We start from the raw sequence: 15,659 nt of genomic DNA, 5'->3' as shown, positions 1-15,659 counted from the left end.
AGAAAACCAAACACCGCATGTTCTCACTCATAGGTGGGAACTGAACAATGAGATCACTTGGACTCGGGAAGGGGAACATCACACACTGAGGCCTATCATGGGGAGGGGGGAGGGGGGAGGGATTGCATTGGGAGTTATACCTGATATAAATGATGAATTGATGGGTGCTGACGAGTTGATGGGTGCAGCACACCAACATGGCACAAGTATACATATGTAACAAACCTACATGTTATGCACATGTACCCTAGAACTTAAAGTATAATAAAAAAAATTAAAAAAAAGAAAAGAAAAAAAAGAAAGAATATTGTTTTACTCTGTGACTTTGTGTAACAGTTGGGTATGATTATTTTATTACTATCCTGATTGACCCAGCTTAAACCGTAAGGGAAGACAGGGTCCATAAATGCAATAGCTGTTAGGGCAGCTGTCACTTCTGGTAATTTGACTATAACCACTTTCTTTCCTTTTCCTCCAGTGTTTTTCTAAGCAAATTTAAAACAAAACATTGGGAGTAAATAGGAAATGCTGCCCTTCACACGATCAGGACCTGGGGTCAGTTTCATAAGCAGGATTTCCTGGTGATGCTATTGTCTGGAAAACATGGTCAAACAAATGTCTATCTGTTCCGTAACAGCCTGCCCACCTCTGTTTTAGGAAACCTTCCCATGGGATTGTGTGCCCTGATTCTTCAAGACTTGCTGGAAATCCAGAGTTGAGATTGTGCTGGTGCAGCCCTTTTAATTTGATGCTTGTATCCCTCTGTTAATTAGTAGGAGAGTTCTCCCCAAAATGTGGGTCAAATGCAGAATGAGAGGAACTTCCAGTAAAATAGTGAGTTTTCTATGTGACCCAAGTGAAAGCACTTTTTAAAAAAAAATTTTCGTGATACAACCAAACTAATCTAGCAGATTCTCTATGTGTGTACTTTTTTTTTTTTTTTTTTTTTTTTGCCCTTCACTTGTTGACATGTTTCAAGCTTCAGTGTTTCAAGGCTCACATTGAAAAAAAGAACACTTCAAATCTCAGGCTGCAAATGATCATATGTGTAATTGTGATTTTACAGAGATCAGACTAATTTCCTAGACCATTAGAAATTTTACTTGTTGACAGATCAGGCTCTCAAAAGACTGGTTAAAAACATGTCTTTGAGGCTGATGGTGAATAATGGGGAAAATGATGGATTTTGAAGATTTATGATATAAAACCAAAACTCTCTTCAAACATTAAAAAAACCAACTGTTTTGAATACTTTAGGTAATGATGTGAGATATTTTCTCTTAATTTCTTCTTCATTTAGGATTTTTAAAAATGCTAGTAAGCATATTGGAGTTCAAATTAACATTTTCCCCTTTTACTTTCTTTCTCGAGCAGGTTGTCAAGTTATTAAGCAACAAAAGATCACAAGCAGTTGGAATACTAATGTCTAGTCTTCATTTAGATATGAAAGACATACAACATGGTAAGTGTCAGAATAAAAATTTAGCTTTTGAATATTAAAATTTGGGCTGAAGGATATGATGTTTGGTGGTAAAGTTATTTCAAACTTAGAGTTTCTGTGTTGACTGAGGTTAGTATATTTCCCATAAGTGTGATCAAGCTGTCTCCCATGATTGTTTCTGGAAGGATTACTATTCATTTGCCTGAGGTGTTATTTGTATACCTTACTAACAGTCTCATTCTCATGTGACATTATTATCTTAGTCCAGGCTACTATAACCAAGTACCCCACACTTGTGGGTGATAAATAAGAGAAGTTTATTTCTCACAGTGCTAGGAGGCTGGAAGTTCGAGATCAGGGTGCCAGCATATTCCGTTCTGGGGAGGGCCGTCTTCCAGGTTGCAGACTGCCATCTTCTCTGCGTATCCTCAACTGGCAGAAAGAAGGAAAGAGAGTTCTCTTGGTCTGTTTTATAAAGGGACTGATCCCATGCATGAGAATTCTACCCTTGTGACCTAATGACCACCCCCTAGGATCCTGTCTCCTAGTACCTTCACGTGGGAGTAAGGTTTGCAACATATGAACAGAACTGTTTTCTGTTTGGAATTAGAGTGGTTCTTAATATTTTATACATGGCTTTAGTGTCAATATTTTAATACTTGAATTCTACTGTACGATTGATGGCCATTCTTATGCTGTATCCTCCTATGACATTTATGCTGAGAGATACTGCCCAAAGGTGAATAGAGGAATTAAGTGTAAATTCAGAGCCTCCCTTAAGCTGACTGGAACCTAAGAATAGATTTAAAGCAGATTGAATTATTCAGTGGAATGCCAGTTTACCTATTAAAGAAATATGGTTTCAAGAGTGACACAGACCTTATAATCACGAAAGCATTTAACTGGCTTTCTAGCTTACCCCTTTACGAATGTGGATTCTATTTGTTGGACTTAAAATCTTGTGTGGGATAATTCATAAATAGCACAAGCTTGGTATGCCTGTCAATTGATGAGTAACTCTTAATCACAATTTAAGTTTTTATTACATTGTTTTGATGGGGAGGAGACTTCCTCAAGCTGAAACATTTGGGGTAATAGTCATAGAAGAGAAGGCCAAGGCTGGCGCCAGGCAGTACTTGGTGCTTCTAAAGCTGGCAGATGTAGCCCAGTTAAGTCATAGGATGAAATCTGAAAATAATGATATGGTTCTTTCCTTCAGTCAAATATTCAACTCGGATTGAGTTGATAATGAGAACCTTATGAACAAAAGAGTCCGCCTGACATCTGTGTCTGTGGTAAAGCCAGTGAGAGTTCACTGAAAATTTGCTTGCTTTAACATGCAACGCTAGCAATAACATGGCATGAAAGGCAGTAGTTGAAGGGTCATACAGAATCATGCATAGACTTTATCCCATTAGGATGTTAAGTGATTCCTTTAGTCCCTTTGAAACCCTGTACACTTTTTTTTTTTTTAATATGGCGGCTTTCCAATTCTAAAGCAGTAAGAGGTTGTGCCCTCCTGCAGGTAAAGTCGTGTTCTGGCTTGGTGTATTGTCTGCAAATAGGATTTAGATGTGTGAATCGCTTGTGTCCTCTAGAGTAAACTTGACTTCTCTCAGGATATGCCTCCACTGAGAAATCCACAGAAGCATAAACATCATTGATTTTGGATATAGAAGTGGCCACAGAATTTATCTAGACCTCCAGTGTCATTTTTAAAGAATATTTTTTATTTCTGTAGGTTTTTGGGGAACAGGTGGTATTTGGTTACATGAGTAAGTTCTTTAGTGGTAGTTTATGAGATTTTGGTGCACCCATCACCCGAGCAGTACACACTGAACCCAAGTTGTAGTCTTTTATTCCTTACCCCCTCTCTCCCTTCCCCCAAGTCCCCAAAGTCCATTGTATCACTTTTGGTGCCTTTGCATCCTCATAGCTTAGCTCTCACTTATGAATGTGAGAACATGCAATGTTTGGTTTTACATTCCTGAGTTCACTTAGAAAAATAGTCTCCAGTTTCATCCAGGTTGCTGCAAATGCCATTAATTCGTTCCTTTTTATAGCTGAGTAGTATTTCATCATGTGGAATATGCCACAATTCTTTATCTACTCATTGATTGATGGGCATTTAGGCTGGTTCCATATTTTCGCAATTGCGAGTTGTGCTGCTATAAACATGCATGTACAAAAGTATCTTTTTCGTATAATGGCTTCTCTTCCTCTGAGTAGATATCCAGTAATAAGACTGCTGGATCAAATGGTAGTTCTACTTTTAGTTCTTTAAGGAATCTCCACACTGTTTTCCGTAGTGGTTGTACTGGTTTACATTCCCTCCAGCAGTGTAGAAATGTTCCCTTTTCACTGCACCCATGCCAACATCTATTATTTTTTAAATTTTTTAAAATATGGCCATTCTTGCAGGAGTAAGGTGGTATCCCATTGTGGGTTTGATTTGCATTTCCCTGATCATTGGTGATGCTGAGCATTTTTTCATGTTTGTTGGCCATTTGCATATCTTCTTTTGAGAATTGTCTATTTATGTCCTTAGCCCACTTTTTGATGGAATTGTTTGTTTTCTTCTTGCTAATTTGTTTGTATTCCTTGTAGATTCTGGATATTGGTCCTTTTTCAGACGTATAGATTGTGAAGACTTTCTCCCACTCTGTCGGTTGTCTGTTTACTCTGCTGACTATTCCTTTTGCCATGGAGAAGCTCATTAGTTTAGTTAAGTCCCACCTATTTATCTTTGTTTTCGTTGCATTTGCTTTGGGTTCTTGGTCATGAAGTCTTTGCTTAAGCCAATGTCTAGAAGGGTTTTCCCAGTGTTATCTTCTAGAATTTTTATATTTCAGGTTTTAGGTTTAAGTCCTGGACCCATCTTGAGTGGGTTTTTGTATAATGTGAGAGATGAGGATCCAGTTTCATTCTCCTACAGTGTCTTGCCAATTATCCCAGCACCATTTGTTGAATAGAGTGTCCTTTCCTCACTTTATGTTTTTGTTTGCTTTGTCAAAGATCGGTTGGCTGTAAGTATTTCACTTTGTTTCAGTGGTCAATGTGTCTGTTTTTATACCAGTACCATACTGTTTTGCTGACTATGGCCTTATTGTATAGTTTGAAGTCAGGTAATGTGATGCTTCCAGATCTGTTCTTTTTATTTAGTCTTGCTTTGGCTATGCGGCATTTTTATTGACAGGCAAAAGAAGACCTGTGAGTGCTCCAGTTTCCCTCTCAGTATCACACAGCTCATTAGTGGAACAGGTTGAACTTGGGCCCCTTCATTAACCAGTACTTTTTTTTTTTTTCATTCAGACACACTGCTTCTCCAAGATTGTGCTTTTCTTATCACCAGCACTGGTTTCTCTAAAACAAAGTTTATGTAATATTGTAATAAACAGCAAGAATCATTTTCTCTCCTCTTCTTTGCTGTCAGTACTCTAGGCTTGCATTTACTTTGTAACATTTATATTTCAAAGTGCTCCATTAGAGTAATTCGTGTGTAAGGCTTGGATTCTAGGTATCAAAGTTCTAACCCTGGTCCTGCTACCACATCTACTGAGCACCACTTGCTCAGTCTGTTGTTTGAATACAGGTTATTTCTCGCAATAATAGATGTGGAGCATTCTCGGCAACACATACATTCAAAAGGCAGAGAGGAGAGAAGAGGTCAGGTTCTTGACTCAGTTTATTAATGTGGCAAATATAAGGCAGCATCCCCAAATAATGACCTGTGTACGTTTAGTATATAAAAGTTATAGTGAAGGCCTGAGCTGCTGGCTCTTTGGTAATGTTCAAACTGGCCTACAGTTCTAATAGCTCTGAAAAAGTCTCACTCTGTGGTTTACAGTAATTTGAAGTCTGAGAAGAAAGTGCCTTTCAGAGAAGATTTACCATGTGTGTGTGTGTGTGTGTGTGCTGGGGTCTGGGGGCACTGTGGGTTTAGGATCACCTTGGATCAAGCTTTGGGGGGTGTAGGGGGAGTCCCTTCAGCCAGTGCTAACTGTATGTCCACGGAATGGGTTGGTTCCCCTCAGTATAGCCCTTTGAGTCCCATTTCATCGTGGGGTATGTCTAGAATCTCTATGATGAGTGGGTTCTGGGCTTTGATATTTGGCCCCTGCCACTGTGAAACTGTCGAGAGAAAGTTGACGTTTGTTAGGAGAGGCAGATACACTCAGGGCAAAAGCAGTTTGCGAGCTGCGTCACTTCTCTGAGTTCTCTCTTCATTTTGTTTAGCACGGTAATTCTTTATTATTTTGTCAGCTCTTTGATGTCTTTGTGATATTTTACAAACACGTTTCACTCAGCATTTTTAGTTGTTGTTACTGGGGGACTGATTTCAAATTATTTTGGCCTGTTATTCCCATACATTGATATTGTAAGAGTATCCTACAGCTTCATAGTGGTAGTTTAGTTTTGTGAAAATTGATTAAATTTTTTTTATAACATTTGGTCCATATTTCAGGGGTCAGTGCGCTCTTCACACATCTTAGGTCCATTTTCATAGGTAACAGTAGTTGCAAAAGAATTTGCAATTCCATAAGGCTCAGCTTTATCCCCCGACAATGTCACGGTTAGATAGAAATACCATACAATTTATCATCCTAATTGGGATACTTTAAGACTGGAAGGGGATGTCATTGATAATGTTGCCTGGATAACAAATGTAAAGTGAAAACTTTTCCTTTTTTTTTTTTTTTCGAGACAGAGTCTTGCTCTGTCATCCAGGCATGGTCCAGTGGCACAATCTCAGCTCACTACAACCTCTGCCTCCCAGGTTCAAGCGATTCTCATGCCTCAGCCTCCTGAGTATCTGGGATTACAGCCACCTGCAACCACACCCAGCTAATTTGTATTTTTAGTAGAGACAGGGTTTCACCATGTTGGCTAGGCTAGTCTCAAACTCCTGACCTCAAGTGATCTACCCGCCTCGGCCTCCCAAAGTGCTGGGATTACAGGCGTGAGCCACCTCACCCGGCCCCAAAACCTTTTCAAATACGCTAGTAGTATTGTCACCCTACTACCAGGTCGAACTGAAGCAAGTTTCAGACTGAACCCTCCCCACACACAGATCTTTATTACACTGGTATTTCTTGGCCATCTCAAGCAAAATAATTTGAAAACCCTACTTCCTAAACTTGAGTTTGTCTAGCTCTCTCTTTATAGGAGCTCTCACCGTGATCTTATCTGAAAGGTTTGCTTCAGGCAGATACAAGCTTGGCACGGAGGTAGGAATCTGCTACCCTCATAGTCTGCACCAGACATCTAGAAACTCAACTCAGCCAGTGGCTGCACCCAGTACTGTCTAGGTCCTAGGCCTCAGGCAGCCTCCTTAAAGAACAAAGCTCTTAGCCTCCAGTAGACTCTTATTCTAGCTATGGAAGAGGTAGTAGTAGAGCATCTCTAAGAGATTTCAGCTAATCCACACGTCCAGAATGACTTTAATTTCACCACTGACATTAGTATGCGTATTAAAGCCTCAGTTGTTGATTTAGATAGAGATAGCTGAGCAGCTTGCATTAACTGCCTCTGGAGAATGGTCTTTCTTGCATAGTGCTGGTCAGCCATCCCTGAGGTGTGGTCTCTTAGACACTCCCTCTGCAAAAATATTTGAAAATAGATTACAGATCTCATCACAAGGACTACCTAATATCTATTTAGTAGTCTTACACATTAAACTTATGGAAACACATTATATCGAAATATACTGCAGGGATACCCACCCCAGGGTATGAATGACTCTGGTTCCTTCCTGTCTTTTATATCTTCCTGTCTAAAGCTAACTGGAATTATGGGCCTTGGGCAGTGAATGAATGCTACATTACCTCCTTGCTGAAAGTTCTATCCTGTTTAAACATGATTTATGAAAATCATGCATCTTAAAATTAAATGAGATAGTAATGTAAACTACCTAATATTCCATCAGAAATGTATTGATACAGTCAATAAAATTGTAGTTATTTTTATTATTTAATCTCTGAGCCCAGTGATTGCTTTCCCAGCCAGTTTATTTAAAATTATATAGTTAAGGGTACCTTACAGGGACAATACACAGGCTTTTGGATTTCAGTCAGAAATGCCAGTGAGATCTCAGTGTTAATTATGACTTCTCATCGGAATCGTGTCACGTTGCTGCTGTTTTGATCTGTCTTTGCCCTCCCTCAAAAGGATTCAAAGCTCAGAAGCCTTATTCTGATAATTGTCTAGGAAGAAATCGTCCTAATGTATCAGGTACCAAAAAGAGAACTGCTATTGGCATACAGGATACGCATTCTTTTTAAAATTTGTTTATTTATTTTTATTTTTTATTATACATTAAGTTCTGGGGTACATGTGTAGAATGTGCAGGTTTGTTACATAGGTATACACATGCCTTGGTGGTTTGCTGCACCTATTAACCCGTCATCTGCATTAGGTATTTCTCCTAATACTATCCCTCCCTTTGCCCCCTACCCCCTTACAGGTCTTGGTGTGTGATGTTCCCCTCCCTGTATCCATATGTTCTCATTGTTCAGCTCCCACTTAGGAGTGAGAACATATGGTGTTTGGTTTTCTGTTCCTGTGTTAGTTTGCTGAGAATGATGGTGTCCAGTTTCACCTATGTCCCTGCAAAGGACATGATCTCATTCTCTTTTACAGCTGCGTAGTATTCCATGGTGTATGTGTGCCACATTTTCTTTAACAGGATACATATTCTAAAATCTTTTATAATCATGTCTTTTTATTAGTATTTGAAGAGATGGAATTAGCTGTTGGTTTGAACTTTGCTTCTTCTCCCTCCTTCCCTCTAATATTATTGGTGATAGTTGTGTAAAACTGTCCAGAAGAGGGGAGTTAATTCCCACTTTATAGTGGAGGCAGTTGAGGTTTATAGATCAAGTCTGCCTGGTTCTTTACCTCCACAGGGCCAGAATGGACATCCAGTGTTTTTGACTCCTAGTTCAGGGCTCTCTGCTCTGGGCAGTGTGTTAGCTTGTTACTGAATGAAGCATGTGTTACCTAATAAAATTAGAACATGCAACATATGCAGAAACAAAACTGGCAAGCAGGCATAATACTTTTGGCTACCAGTTGTTTCATTTTTAGAGTTGAAAATAAATTTATCAGACTTTATATATTATTTTGTGTCATATTATACAAATTTTGCAGTTTGCATATTGACTATGAAATTTTTTCACATCTGTGAATTAAATGAGGATAAAGTTCTTTGAAGAAAATTATTAATGGAGTTCCTTGCTCTTGATTGAACCAAGCAAAGATGAATGAAATACAGTCATATGCCACATAACAACATTTTGGTCAACAACAGACCATGTATGTGATGGTAGTCCCATAACATTATAATGGGGTTGAAAAATTCCTGTCACCTAGCTAGGTTGTAGTGTATCACATTACTTTTTCTAGGTTTAGATGTGTTTAGATACACAAATGCTTATTATTGTAAGAGAGTTATCACCAGTGACTGAGTCAGCTGGCACCTTGATCTTAGACTTCCCAGCTTTCAGACTTATGAGAAAATGTATTTCTGTTTAAGCACCCCAGTTTGTAATATTTTGTTATGGCAGCCCAAGCTGTCCAACACAGATTTGAATCTCAGCTCTGCCACTGACTGACTGAATAAACCTGGGCAAATTACTTTATATCTCTAGTCCTCGGTTTTCTCATGAGTTCAAAAGGCTGTTAAGTGAGTTCTTCTTGTACACACACCCGCACCCATATTAAGCTCTCAATCAATGTTAGTTTCCTTCGTGTATTTCTTAGGAAATGGCCTATGTCTGTAGGCTTTGGAGGTGTTTGAAACTTAGGGCAAGCAGTGAGAGAGATAACTTAAAGGTTTTTTTTTTTCCTTTTTTCATTGCCCTGAACAGACTCTGTGATAAGCCTTTGCCCATGGGACAAAAGGAGGGGGTAGAATCCAGAATCTGTTACTTCCTTTTTTAAAAAAAATCAACTATTGGTTTTGATTCAGGGTTACATGTGTAGGTTTGTTATCTGGGTATATTGCATGATGCTAAGGTGTTGGGTTTGATTGATCCTGTCGCCCAGGTACTGAGAAGAGTACTCAATAGTTAGTTTTTCAATCTTTGTCCCTCTTTCTCCCCCATCTAGGAGTCCCCAGTGTCTACTGGTGCCATCTTCATGTCCATGTGCACCTAGTGTTTAGCTCCCAGTTATAAGTTAGAGCATGTGGTATTTGCTTTTCTGTTCCTGCCTTAATTCACTTAAATAGCCTCCAGCTGCATCCATGTTACTGCAAAGGACAAGATTTTGTTCTTTTTTTGGCTGTGTAGTGTTCCATGGTGTATATGTACCACATTTTCCTTATCCAGTCCACCGTTGACACACACCTAGGTTGATTCTAAATCTTTGCTATTGTGTATAGTGCTGTGATGAACATATGAGTGCGTGTGTCTTTTTGGTAGAACAATTTATTATTACAGCGACCAAAACAGCATGGTACTAGTACAAAAAGACGCATAGACCTGTGGAAAAGAATAGAGAATCCAAAATAAAGCCACATGTCTACAGTCATCCAATCTTTAATAAAATCAATAAAAATAAGCAATGGGGAAAGAATTCCCTATTTAATAAATGGTGCTAGATGGCTAGCCATTTGCAGAAGAATGAAACTGGACCCCCCCCCCAAAAAAAAAAACCTTCACCACATGTAAAAATTAACTCAATGTGGATTAAAGATTTAAATGTAAGACCTCAAACTATAAGAGTCATAGAAGAAATGCTGTTCTGGATATTGGCTTTGGCAAATAATTTATGACTAAGTCCTCAAAAGTAATTGCAGCAGGAACAAAAATTGACAAGTGGAACCTAATTAAACTAAAGAGCTTCTGCACAGCACAAGAAACTCTCCACAGAGTAAACGGACAACCTGCAGGGTGGGAGAAAATATTTGCAAACTATACGTTCCACAAAGGTCCTTTATCCAGCACCTATTAATGTAAGGAACTTAACCAATTCAACAAGCAAAAAATAGCCTCATGAAAAAAATGGTCAAAAGATGAAGCCATAAAAAAAAAAAAAAAAAAAGAGAGAGATCTGTCCTTTGCAGGGACGTGAATGGAGCTGGAGGCCATTATCCTTAGCAAACTAACGCAGGAACAAAAAACCAAATACCGCATGTTCTCACTTATAAGTGGGAGCTGAATGGCGAGAACACGTGAACGCATAGAGTAGAACAACACACACTGGGGTCTTTCAGAGAGTGGAAGGTGGGAGAAGGGAGAGGATCAGGAAAAATAACTAATGGATATTAGGTTTAATGCCTGGGTGATGAAATAATCTGCACAACAAACATTCATGACACAAGTTTACCTATGTAGCAAACCTGCACTTGTACTCCTGAACTTAAAAGAAAAAGAGAGAGAACTGCAACTTTAATTAAAACAACATATAACAAAATGAATTTTGCTATAGGCTAGTTGATATAAACAAGAGTTAAGTTCATATGGCATATTTCTGGTCACTTTTAAATAGACCCAGAACACTTCTAATATTAAACATTGAAGTACATGTAAGCTATACATACATTTAATAAAGACTAATTTTTAAAGATGGGCAAAAGGCATGAACAGACACTTCTCAAAAGAAGACATACAAGTGGCCAATAAACATATGAAAAAATCTTCCACATCACTAATCATCAGAGAAATGCTAATCCAAATCATTATGAGATACCATTTTACACCAGTCAGAGCAACAGATACTAGTGAGGCTGTGAGAAGAGGGAACACTTATATACTGTTGGTAGGAGTATAAATTAGTTCAGCCACTGTGGAGAACAGTGTGGGGATTTCTGAAAAAAAAAAAAAAAAAAAAAAAAAACATAAAACAGAACTATCATTAGATCCAGTGATCTCATTACTGGGTATATATCCAAAAGGAGCTGTTACTTCTGATTGAGGTGAGAGTGAGATAAGAGGGAAGAAATGGAAGTTAAGTTCAGGGGGAACATGTCTGAGGCAGATTTGATTGTTTCATAGTTTGGCTTTTATTTTTCAGTCAATTTTCAGTTACATTAGCTGAAATGCTTTTAATACTGGGCTGCACCCATTTCTGATTTTTGAATACAGATAAGTGTGAGAATTATCTAACAACTCTTAGAAGTTGAGCATGGCTACATGTTTGGACTATATTTTATCTGCAATGAGGACAACTTGTTTTGGAAACTTGAAAGGCTGAAGTCTCCCTTAACTGTGTGGTTTCTTAAACATTGTCTCTGTGCTGTGAGAGTCAGCCATATTCTATATTCATTACTGTTGGCTCTATAAAGCATGTGAAGGTAGTGGGGGAAGAAGTTTAGCTTTGTTGGGGAAATGAATATTGGTGTAGGCCATGAGTAGAATCTAAGTAGAGATATAGACAGATGCTTTTATTTCTTGCTTTGACATTTTATTTTTCCTGATAGTTAAACTAGTTTCTAGCTATGACTATAAAGTATAAGAACACTTTCATCTTTTTTTGCTGATAGCCATTCTAACAGATGTGAGATAATATCTCATTATGGTTTTAATTTACATTTCTCTGATTAGTGATGTTGAGCATTTTTTCATTTATCTGTTGGCCATTTGTATGTCTTCTTTTGAGAAATGTCTGTTCAGATCCTTTGCCCATTTTCAACAGGGTTATTTGCCTTTCTGTTATTGAGTAATTTGTTATATATTTAGACATATATATGTATATATTATATATATTCAAATATATAATATGTATAATATATATTATATATTGAAATACATAATATGTATAATATATATTAGATACTAGCCCCTATTCAGTGCATAATTTGCAAATATTTTCTCCCAATTTTTGCTTGTCTCTTTACCTCATTAATTGTTTCCTTTGCATGCAGAAGCATTTTGATTTGATGCCATTCCATTTATCTATTTTCTACTTTCATTGCCTGTGCTTTTGGGTCATATCCAAGAAATAATTGCCCAGACCAATGTCATGGAACCTTTCATAAACCCTATGTTTTCTTCCAGTTTTTTATAGTTTTAGGTTTAAGTCTTTAATTCCTTTTGAGTTTATTCTTTTATAAAGGATGAAGTAAGGATCTATTTTCATTTTTGTGTATGTATAGGTATACAGTTTTAATAACACTATTTATTAAATAGGCTGTCCTTTCCCCATTCTGTATTCTTGCCACCTTTGTTGCAAATCAATTGACCATAGGTATTTGGGTTTATTTCTGGACACTCCATTCTATTCCACTGGACAGTGTGTCTATTTTTATGCCAGCACCATGCTGTTTTGAATCCTATAGCTTTGTAATATATTTTGAAATCTGGTCATGTCATTTTTCTAGTTTTGTCCTTTTGATCAAGATTACTTTGGCTATTTGGGTTTTTTTGTGGTTTCAAATAAATTTTAGGATTGTTTTTTCTATATCTGTAAAGAATGACATTGGAATTTTGATTGGGATTACATTGAATCTGTAGATTGCTTTAGGTAGCATGGCCGTTTCAACAATATTGATTTTTCCAATCCATAAACACAGCATATCTTTCCATTTATTTGTGTCATCTTCAATTTTTTCATCAATGTTTTATCATTTTCAGTATACAGATTTTCATTTCCTTGGTTAAATTTTCTCCTAAGTATTTTGATGCTATTATAAATGGGACTGTTTTCTTTTTTCTTTTCAGACTGTTGTTAGTGTATAGAAATGCTCCTGATTTTATAGGTTGATTTTGTATCCTACAACTTAATTGAATTTATCAGTTCTAACTGTTTTTTGATAGAGTCTGTAGGATTTTCTATATATAAGATTATGTCATCAGCAAGCAGGGGCAATTTCACTTCATCCTATTCTATCTGGATGCCTTTGATTTATTTCTCTTGCCTAATTGCTCTGGCTAGGATGTCCAGTATTATGTTGAACAGATGTGGTGAGAGTGGGCGTCCTTATCTTGTTCCTGATCTTGGAAGAAAAGCTTTCGGCTTTTCACCATTGAGTATCCTGTTAGCTCTTGGCTTGTCATATATGGCCTTTATCGTATTAAGAAACATTCTGTCTATACCTTATTTGTTGAGAGTTTTTATCATGAAAGGAGTTTGCCAAGGATGTGCAGAAAAGAGAACTCTTACACACTGTTGGTAGAATGTAAGTTAATATAGCCATTGTGGAAAACAGTGTGAAGATTTCTCAAAAAATAACAATAGGATTTCCATATCATCCAGCAATTTCACTACTGGGTATACACCCAAAGGAAATGACTTCAGTATGTCAAAGAGATGTCTATACTTTGATGTTCATTGCAGCATTATTACCAATACTGACACCTCGGATAAACCTCATTGTCTTCAGTACTGCAACGGCACCTCATTGGCTTTGATACTGCCACAGCGCAAAGCTAATTGTATTGTTATTCAAAAGAAACAGGAAATGGAAACAATCTAAGTGTCCATCAACAGATGATTGCATTAAAATATATAATATATATACACAATGAAATACAATTAAAAAACTAGGTAATTCTGTCATTTGTAACAACATGGACAAACCTGGAAGACATTATGTTAAGTGAAATAAGCCAGGCACAGAGAGACAAATACTCTACGATCACATTTATATATGGAATTTTAAAAAGTCAAAGTAATAGAGGTAGAAAGTAGAGTGCTGGTTACTAGAGGCTCAGGGGACAGGATGGATGGGGAAAGGGGAGACTTGGTCAATGGGTACAAAGTCTCATTTAGATAGGAGGAATAAGCTCTGCTGGTCTATTGCATAATATGGTGACTATGGTTAATAATTATTGTATGTTTCAAAATAGCTAAACAAGAAGGTTTAAAATATTTAAGATGATGGATATGTTAAATAAATAATTAAATCACAAGAACACATCTTTAAAAATCTGGAAATAACCTTTTGACCCCTAGGAACTTTGCAGGATATATATATTGTGTGTGTGTGTATGTGACTCTGTTTGCATGTATTTGGATAGCCTACACATCTAGCACTTCTTTTACCCTGCTAGGGTTGCCACTGAATCATGATTTTCTTATGAAATTTTCTACAGAACAAGTTGTATATTACAAACTCCAGGTCCTTTTCATAGAGTCTGGCTTCATTCTTAGAGACACAGGCTTTTCACTTGCCTATTAATTACCATAAGAAAGTTCATTCATCATCGTTTGTTTATTTTTGTAATATTCTCAGAAATTCATCTCAGTGTGAGCCATGTTGTTTTTCCCCACTAGACTTTTCAGCGTCTGATTTTTTTTTTTTTTTTTTTTTTACGAAACTCAAGTTTATAAGGCTTGCTTAGAAATTGCTTCATGCCCCATTTTTTAAACCTTTTATTAAAGTGTTTTCCTCACATGGGATATAGAATTTTAAGACCTGTTTATTATATTTATTGAGACATTAAAAATGTACTAGATGCTGTTGGGAAGTTTAGTGAATGGTTTTCATTGAAATGTAAAGTCACTTAGAATTAGAAATTTGAGAAGAAAGTAGGCTCCAGTGAGCCTGTGTAACCTTTTCATCAAGTGTAGCCTTGTGGTGGAGAAAAGTGCATGTGAGATACTATGCTTTCACAAAAACCTACTCTCAGAAATGTAATATGAGAATTTCTTTCAATTTAAAATATAAGTTCATTACCTAGAGTTTTTTATAAAAAGAAATACCTCATATGTCGTTTGAAGTCACACGTAGATTATTAGATCAAGGTCAAATGAATTATAATGTCTTTTGTTACAAGTTCAGCAAAAAACTTGGGTTGAGCTTAGCTTATATTTTTAATGACATTGTTCCATAGTTGGACTTTTTGATTATACTTTTATGGGAAGAAGGAACACAGTACTTGGGGTTGTACCAAAGCCATGAGCTTTGCATATGGTTATTCTTTTCCCTCATTGTACTTACTGTCTGAATTGAGAATCATGTATTTATTTGTTTGTTTTGGCCAACCTCTTGACCCTCACTAGAAGGGTGACTCTGTGAGCCTGAAGACAGCCTACTGCAGCTCAAGGCCTTCCTCCCTGTAATGTTGCATCTGTTCTTTAAGATCACTGGGTGATTGCAAATGGAATTGTCCAGGACCACATGGAGCATGCATGGAGGTAGAGCCCAAGTTTGACCACAGAGCACTTAGTGCTTTAATCACATCAACTTTGACCCTTGAACTACTTTGCGTAAAAGGTGTGGTTTTTGCAAAAAGATTCCTTTGGCATAACCTTGAGAGGGGTCGGATTGGCA

General features: G+C 37.3%; 1 protein-coding gene across 1 annotated transcript in view; it reads left to right on the top strand.

Moving 5' to 3' along the window:
- The window catches only part of FMN2 (formin 2), a 411,725-nt gene that overhangs the window by 169,518 nt on the left and 226,548 nt on the right, over positions 1-15,659 (top strand). The window contains 1 exon segment of the mRNA XM_017879766.1: positions 1,375-1,462. Within this exon segment, the coding sequence (XP_017735255.1) occupies positions 1,375-1,462 (88 nt within the window).

The sequence above is a fragment of the Rhinopithecus bieti genome, unplaced genomic scaffold, assembly GCF_001698545.2.
Source record: "Rhinopithecus bieti isolate Rb0 unplaced genomic scaffold, ASM169854v2 scaffold_11565, whole genome shotgun sequence".
In the NCBI taxonomy this organism is placed as follows: Eukaryota; Metazoa; Chordata; class Mammalia; order Primates; family Cercopithecidae; genus Rhinopithecus; species Rhinopithecus bieti.
The sequence above is the reverse complement of the archived record's forward strand: the minus strand, read 5'-3'. Positions and strand labels throughout refer to the sequence as shown.